The sequence below is a fragment of the Elephantulus edwardii genome, unplaced genomic scaffold, assembly GCF_000299155.1.
Source record: "Elephantulus edwardii isolate Elephantulus edwardi_28Jun2011 unplaced genomic scaffold, EleEdw1.0 scaffold00052, whole genome shotgun sequence".
Taxonomy (NCBI): domain Eukaryota; kingdom Metazoa; phylum Chordata; class Mammalia; order Macroscelidea; family Macroscelididae; genus Elephantulus; species Elephantulus edwardii.
In genome coordinates, this window is record NW_006399802.1 from 4,760,676 (window position 1) to 4,769,457 (window position 8,782).

The 8,782-nt window shown below is 45.4% G+C and overlaps 1 protein-coding gene across 1 annotated transcript in view; it reads right to left on the reverse strand.

Moving 5' to 3' along the window:
* Positions 1 to 1,808: 1,808 nt before the first annotated feature.
* The window catches only part of ANKS6 (ankyrin repeat and sterile alpha motif domain containing 6), a 60,663-nt gene continuing 53,689 nt past the window's right edge, over positions 1,809 to 8,782 (reverse strand). Inside the window, exon 15 of the mRNA XM_006886875.1 lies at positions 1,809 to 1,913. Coding sequence (XP_006886937.1) covers positions 1,809 to 1,913 — 105 coding nt within the window. The remainder of the gene's footprint in view (positions 1,914 to 8,782) is intronic.

An 8,782-nucleotide genomic window follows, 5' to 3' on the forward strand; every position in this document is an offset into this window, starting at 1 on the left:
CCATACTGGCTCTCAGTTCAATGAATATCACACAGTTGAAAGTCACAAAGCTGTAACTGAACTCTTGCTCCTCACTCTCCAGAGCCCACCTGTTTGGTGTGGGGACCACCCACTTATACCTGATGAGCCTGCCGACATTCTCAAGGTGAAGGACAGGGCCTGGCTCATCTCTGTGCTCCTGGCATCCAGAATAGAACAGAAACACTATAGCTGTTGGCTGAATGAATGACTCACTTGAAAACACTCCAGAAAGCTACAGGATTTTAAAAACTTAAACCACTCTAATATAATAGCACATGAGAAACCAAATATGCAAACTGCCTTTGAAGGAACACAGTATTAACAGAGAAAAGCATAGTGATGGGTCAGGGGTACACTTCTTGCCTTCCATGTGGGAGACCTGGGTTCGATTCCTGGTCAAGGCATCTCACAAGCATACATCACCTGCACATCAGTACAAAACAGTGTGTTGCTGGGCCAGGTCTCAGCATAGACTAGAAAGAACGGCCTGGCAATCTACTTCCCAAACAATCAACCGATGAAACTCTCTGTAGCACACAGGTCTACACTCACACATGTGGGGTTGCTACAAGTAGCTGTTGTTGTTACGTGCCATCGAGTCACCTGTGACTCAGTGACCCTATGTCCAACAGCCCTAATCCGTGCTCTATCCTGTGCCAATCTTGTTGGTAAACAGTTTAACTGGTTTCGTCTCCATGGTCCCTTTCTCCTTTGCCAGTCAGGAGCAAAGACTCTGTGGCCTCCTGGGGTGACAATCGAGCCATGGGAGCGAGGGACAGGGCCTCCCTCACTGTGCTGAACCATCAGCCCGTCAGAGGCTCCCACGGCGGGCTGCCGTGTGAGTGGGAATAAACCTCTGGTCTGCTGGGAATTTCCACCACAAACCTAGCAACTAATGTAGCTGGAAAGGCCCTAGAGTTTGAACCATGTGCCCCTAAAATACATGTTCTAAACCCTAATCCCTTTAGTTTCTAATCTCTAATTCCTTTAATTTTAGTCCCTTTTGTGAGTAGGGTTATCCTAATTTGGCAGCTTTCTTGCAGGGCAGAAAAATGTACTGTCATCAAATCAACTCTGGCTCATGGCAACTTACTGGGTTCCCGCGGCTACAAATCTTTATGGGAGGAGACAGGCCTCTTGCTCTTTCTGAGCAGCCTCGGGACTCAAACCTTTGACCTTTTGGTTAGCAGAACAACATATAACTAACCATGGATAGCTACTACTATTCTTTGGTGTTGAGTGGGAACTGACTCACAGCTGAGCCTCCAGCATAAATTTCAGAGACCATAAATCCCATGAGAGGAGATTACCCATCTTTTCCCCTCAGAGCGGCTGATGGATTCGAACCACTTAGCTTTGGGTTAGCAGTGCTACTCCGTATGCCAGCACAGCTCCCTAAACATGTGTGGTGAACGCCTGAAATCAATCTCTTGAGATACAATAAAAGAACAGATTAAGTGAGTAGGGAATGAGGGGAAGAGATGCCACATGAAAAGAGATGGGAACTTCTCCCCCACTAAAGTTGACAGAGAGAAAGACTTCCTAGAAGAGCCAGCCCTTGAACTGAGACGTCTAGCCTCCTACACTCTGAAGATGAGAGTTCTGTTCTATTGCGGTGTTTTTGTTAAGGCAGCACTAGATAAACTATGACAGGCCCAACATGAGAGGCCAAATGCCACAGCAAAGACTGGCAACAGGTAACTCGGACAGTGTGGTTCCCGGAGGGACGTCAAGCAGAGAGGGCACGGGGTTGTTGTAACAGCAAGCTCACTCGGCCCGCGTGAGGATCACGCACAGGGATTGTGGCCCGGGGCCCTGGTGTTGCTGGCGCTGCTCTCGAAGGAAGAGTGGAAGTTGTGAATGGTTTCCTGTAAGATTTGTCTCTCTCGTCCCTGCGGAAGAAATTGAAAACAGACACAGAAAGTCTTGTTAAATCTTTTAACCATTAATTCAATTGACACAGTGCTGCTAATGTTCAACTCATACTTGAAAAAAAACCCATGGGCGTCTTGGGGAAAATAAATCATCTAATTGAAAGAGTACTGAGTTTAATAAAAACACACTGAGTCAGAATCTCCTCCAGCACCCACAATCGCAGCGTGTCGGCGCTGGAGAGGCCCTTGGACCATGGGCGTCCAGTCCCGGGAAGGGCAGAGCTTAGAGCAGTGCTGGGCTGCCCAGACCCCACAACTGCTCCAGCAGTTCCCTAGGACCGCTAGGAAATCCAGTGGGAGCTGAACATTTTTTGCTACAGAGCTTGAACTGTCTTTGCTCCCCACTTGCCCAAAGACATCAGACTCCTCCTCGCAGTGATTCATGTCCCACCCCACTACTGCAACACGCCCCCTATACACACATTGTGAGATGGGAAGAAAAGAAAACGGCAGATGTTTAAGTCCAGAGAATATCTTAGCAGAATACCTGGTGAGAGAAGTAATGCACAGAAGTTAAAAACAGACTGGAGTCAAGAGCCTAGGTTCAAATCTCATCCCTTCTAGTTACATGCTAGGAGAACTGTTGGCTGAATGAATGACTCACTTGAAAACACTCCAGAAAGCTACAGGATTTTAAAAGCTTAAACCACTCTAATATAATAGCACATGAGACACCACATACGCAAACTGCCTTTGAAGGAACATAGTATTAACAGAGAAAGTGTAGTGATGGGTCAGGGGTACAATTCTTGCCTTCCATGTGAGAGACCTGGGTTCGATTCCTGGTCAAGGCATCTCACAAGCATACATCACCTGAGCATCAGTACAAGACAGTGTGTTGCTGGGCCAAGTCTCAGCATACAGACTAGAAAGAAAGGCCCGGCAATCTACTTCCCAAACAATCAGCCGATGAAACCCTCTGGAGCACACAAGTCTACTCTCACATTTGCTGGGTTCCTATGAGTAGTTGTTATGTGCTGTCAAGTCGCTTGTGACTCATAGTGACCCTATGTCCAACAGCCCTAAACCCTGCTCTATCCTGTGCCAATCTTGTTGGTAAACAGTTTAACCGGTTTCTTCTCCATGGTCCTTTTCTCCTTTGCCAGTCAGGAGCAAAGACTCTGTGGCCTCCTGGGGTGACAGAGCCATGGGAGCGAGGGACAGGACCTCACTCACTTGAGCAGAGCACTCTCTAGGCCTTGGTTTACTAATCTGTAAAATGGTGAGAATGATACATTGCTGTCTAGTTAGAACTGACTCATAGCTGACCCTCCAGCTGCACTTTCAGGGGCTGGAAATCACACAGGAGGAGACTGTCCATCTTTCTCCCTTGGAGCAGCTGGTTGACTGGAACTGGCTGCTTTTGAAGTGGCAGAGCAACTTCTTAGGTCAATAAAGTGCCCTGTATGATTGCATTTGAGCATTAAGTTACAAATGAGTTCAAAACCTACCTACACACACACACACACACACACACACACACGTAATGCTTAGACAAGACTATGGTGCACTGTGAAGGCTGTGCTGTTACTGTTACTGGTTTTCTGAGAAAGGGAGAGTGTGCCTGTGTGTGTCAACCTTCTGTGTGGGTGATGCAATGACCATGGGCGTGGCACACTGTGGGGAGATCAAAAGCATAACTACTTGGCCCACCTGCCCACCCCCAATCCCTTGTTGACCAGGTAAGGTTCTCCCCAGAGCAGGCTTGCCTCAGAGCCACCCTGTCCACCAGCTGTGGGAAAGACCTGGGAGCCTGGAAGGCAAGCGAATTGCCAAGGAAAAGGTGGATCAACTCTTCAGGGTGTGACGGACATTATGAAGTCTACTTGAATGTTGTTTCTGACCAGTCCCCTGGAGGATCAGGGTTAGAGTTAACTTCATCAGCAGGGAGGTATGTTTTCTTGGTGCCCTGAGGCTTGTAGGGCATAAGTGACCTGACCAAGGCCTCAGAGGCCATCAGAGGCAGCTCCCAGTGCTCCACAGAGGCTGGGGGTTCTGAAAACTTCTTGTTAGGTGCTGCGGTGTCAGTTTATTGTTCAAAATGATTTTCATTTGAGCTTGACTTTGCCACATGTATGGGTGGAGACATGCAAATGGGGTTGTTGCTGTTGTTGTGTACTGCTGAGTCAGGATCACTCACAGCTGACCCTTCAGTGGGTTTTCAGAGGCAGTAAAAATCACAGGAGGAGACTGCCCATCCTTCTGTGGAGCAACTGGTGGATTCAAATTGCACACCTTTGGGAATGTAGTGCAGCTTCTTACGACTGGGCCACCTGAGCTCCCCATTCAAATGGGGTATGATGGTCGGTTTACAAGGTGATTGGCCAATCTTACCATTCAACTGAGCAGATTCAGCAGCAGGGGAAATCGAGACCCTCACCACCAGCTAAGAAGAAGCATGCAGAGTGCCCATCCATCCCTCAGGGCCAAAGATTCCAGTGCAACTTAGACTGGGGCCTGCGAGGGCAGCAGCTGCAGCCACAGCCAAGAATCAGAGACCCAACATGAGACAGAACTGACCGTGGGGCTGCTACCCCACGGAACCAGAGCTAGAAGCCTCTGCCAAAGTTAGTTGGACGACCAGAGTGTCAGGGAGGGCCATAATTGATAAGCTTTGTGACACTGGCCTAAAGGAGCAAGGCTGAAGGCTGAGGTGTCTGCAAACTCATTTCAGCAGCCGTCCTGACTGAGTGACTGTATTCTGCTACCTGAATTATAGATAGCCTTAGAATCTTTATAATAAACCTGCTAAGCATGAGTGTGCTTCTGCGTGCTCTGTGCGCTACTACAATGGATTCTGGATGCAAAAGAGCAGTAATATTGGTGTTAGAATTAGTAGAAAGAGGTGCAAGAGTCTGTCTGACCTCATGGGAACCAATTTTGTGTTGTGGAAGTTGGTGGTGGAAACAGTTCCCCTTTGTGGAGTCAGAAGAGGTCAGATATGGCCATCCCTATGTTGCCCTTGCTCTTTTTACAGGTGCCACTGAGTAAAGAACAACTCCCAGTAACTCTGTTGTTCAGATCTGAATCTGTCCTGCCCTGTGCCCTAGTATCCTCATTATCTCTGACACACTGGAACCCGCCGCTGCAGCTCGTGTTTCAGTCCATCTTGTTGAAGGCCTTCCTCTCTTTCACTGACTCTCTACCTTTTCAAGCATGATTCTTCTCCAAGGAATAATCTCCTATAATAATATGCTCAAAGTATGTGAGATGATGCTTCACCATTCTTGCCTCCAAGGAGCACTCTGGCTGCACTTTTCCTGAGACATATCTGTTTGTTCTTTTGGCAGTCCTTGGGATATTCTTTTCCAACACCAGAACTCAAGTACATTAATTCTTCTTCTGTCATCCTTACATACTGTCCAGCTCTCAGATGCCGAGTCAAGTGACTGAAAAGACCATGGCCTGAATTAGGCACATCTTAGTCTTCAAGCTGACATCACAGCTCCGCAGTAATTTGAAGAAGTCCCTGATAGTAGATTTGCCCAATGCAATATATGTCTCCTGATGTCTTGAATGTTGGTAGCCAGGGTGTTGATTGTAGAATCCAAGTAAGATGAAATCATTGACCATTTCAATTTTATCTCCATTTATCGTGATATTATTGGTCCAGTGATGAAGATTTCTGTCTTCTTGATGTTGAGATGCAATCTATATTGAAGGCTATAGTCTTTGATCTTATGCACCAAGTGTTTTCAAGACCTCACTATAGAAAGCAAGGCTGTGTTATCTGCATAACAACACAGGTTGTTAATAAGCCTTTCTCCAATCCGGATGCCACATTCTTCAGAATCTAGCTTCTCAACTCATTTTCTCAGCATACAGATTGAAAAAGTATGGAGAAAGGATACTACCCTGATGCACACCTTCCCTGATTTTTAAATTATGCAGCGTTCCCTTGCTCTGTTTGGAAAACAGTTTCTTCTAGGTATATATTCCCAAGAGCATAAGTGTTATGGGAGTCTCATTCTTCTCAATGTTAACCATAGTCTGTGGATAGCTAAGGCTTAATTCTGTCACCCTAGGAGGCCTCAGAACCTTAACTAACCACATAGTCTGATGCACACATTCAAATGCCTTTCTGAGTCAATCAAGTATAAACAGACATTCTTCTGGTATTCTCTGTTTTCAGCCGTGATCCATCTAACATAAGTGAGTACAGAACAGGTGCCATGGCCTCTTCTAAACCCAGTTTGAACTTCTGGATGTTTTCTGTCTATGTACTGCTTTAGCTGTTTTTGGATGATTTTCAGCAATATTTTGTTTGCATGTGATATTAATGATATTGTTTGGTAATTTCCACATTCTGTTGGATCACTTTTCAGGGGAATGGGAACAAATGGATCTCTTCTAGTCAGTCAGCCAAGCAGCTGTCCTCCAAATTTCCTGGCATAGACTGATAAGCATTCAAAGGCTACATCTGTTAGCTGAAACATGCCAGTTTGCATTCCATCAATTCCTGAGCCTTATTTTTTTGCCAGTGCCTCATGGCAGCTTGAATTTCTTCCTTCATTATTACTGACTCTTGTTCATATGATACTTCCTGAAATTTTTTGGTGTCAACCAATTCTTTTGGTACAGTGTCTCTGTGCATTCCCTCCATCTTATTTTGATGCTTCCTGGACCATTCAAGATTTTGCCCATAGCATCTCTCAGTGCTGCAATTCGAGGCTAGAATTTGTATTTTAGTTCTTTCAACTTTAGAAATGCTGAGTGGGTTCTTCCCTTTTCATCCTCCAATTCCATTTCTTTGTACGTTCTATTATAACACTTTACTTTCTCTTTTCAAGCTGCCCTTTGAAATCTTCTATTCATCTCTTTCACTTTGGCATTTCTTTCTTTTGTTTTGGCTTCTCAATGCTCTAGGGCAATTTTCAGTCTTTTCTGAGATCTATTTTGGTGTTTTATTCCTACAAAAGGTACTGGAAACTTTGAGGTGATAGCAATTTCTGTCCGGACTGTTTTCTTTCTCTGAACCTGACTAAGGTTGCGATCATCATTAGGCTGTCTCAGCTGGTCTGAGAGTGAAGCAGGCAGTATTTGTACAGTCTGGGTGACCACTGGGAAGAGAAAGCCATTATCCCATGGGGCCCAGCTGAATGTCTGTGGTGGCACCAGTCAGCCCTGGAGACCCAAGAGTGAGTTGTTTGGAGGAAAGAGGTGACCTGGGATTATCATAGCATGAGGCACTCTTTTTCTCATGGCCTTAACTATCCACAAGGTAAATGAAAACTCCCTTCTAAACCTGAGCTTCTGGGCTAGTAAAGCAAACTTTCTCTCCTAGAAAAAGAGGTTGTATATATTTATGTGTGTGTGTGAGTGCTTGCTTCAGGAGCACATATACTAAAATTGGGATGATACAGATAAGATTAGCATGGACCTTGTGTAAGGATGACAGGTAAGTTTGTGAAGCATTCCATAATTTTTAGTCTTTGTGTTAGGAATCACAACGGACGAGGAACAGTTACGAGTTTGGCTCAAGATAGAGCAGGGTTTAGAGCTGTTGTACATAGGGTCACTAAGAGTCACAAGTTACTCAACAGCACATAACAATGATATACATAATAACAATTATATATACACACACCATATATATACACACACACAATATACACACAAAAACCACATATACACACACACACAATACATATACACACATACATACAAAAATGCTATCAAGATTTTACCAACACAAATCCCAATGCTTCAGAATAGATGAATCCGAGGGAGGGCCAGGGTCCCCCGAGTCCTGGCCCCTTTCCTTACTAGCAGGGGCAGGCCCTATTTGCTCAGTTTCTGCATCTGTGGAATGGGGATAATGCTATCTGTGGTGCTACCACGAGGCACAACCTGTGATAACGAGCAGGGTAACTCTGTGCAGACTGCAGAGGGTGGGGAGATAAATACCAGAGATGACAAGTACTTTTATTATTAAACACCACCTTAGCCTTAATTGCCTGAGAAATGAGGTCAGGGAGAGCTGGGGTTCCAGCACTGCCTCCTCACCTTAGGAGGGAGTGGATGATTAAAACTGTAATCGCCCTGCACGTCCACAACTGATTGAAGGTGATAATAATTGCCCTTTAAAGCCCCCGCATTTCAAAGGACTTGCTGATAATTCTCAAAGGGTGGGAGGAAACACCAATGGCCATTAAACTAAAGGGGGGGGGTTTGTTGGGGGAAGCTCTACTTATCTAGTACTTAAAGAAAAACAAACTGAAAGACACCTCTTTCAGTCTGCTCAATTAATAAAGGTTAGAAAACAGACTGACAGACAGTATTCAATGCTGGAGGAGGGTGTAACGGAACTGAACTCACAGCACAGCTGCTGGAGCTCACTGGCTCTTCCTGGAGAGGAATCTGGGTGTATGTATCTCAGACACTGTGAATGGGACCCTTTGACTCAGAATGACACTTTCAGCACCTGTTCTATGAAGATAAATCGATTAAACCGTGTTGCCTTTGCACGAACTCCAACCCGGAGCGACCCTCCATTGGTTTCTGAGGCTGTGAATCGCAACAAGAGGAGACTGCCCACCTTTCTCTGGCAGCGTGGCTGGTAGAAAAGTTGCAAACAGAGATACCATTTGACCCAGCAATTCGACTACTGGGAATATACCCCAAAGAAATCATAACCACCCCCCAAGCAGATATAGTGGGTTTGTTCACAATAGCAAAGAGTTGGAAACAACCTAAGAGCCCATCAACAAATGAATGGATAGAGAAGTTGTGGTATATTCACACAATGGAATACTATGCTGCATTGTAAAACAAGGAACTCATGAAATAGTATTCAAAATGGGTGACCCTGGAGGACATTATGCTGC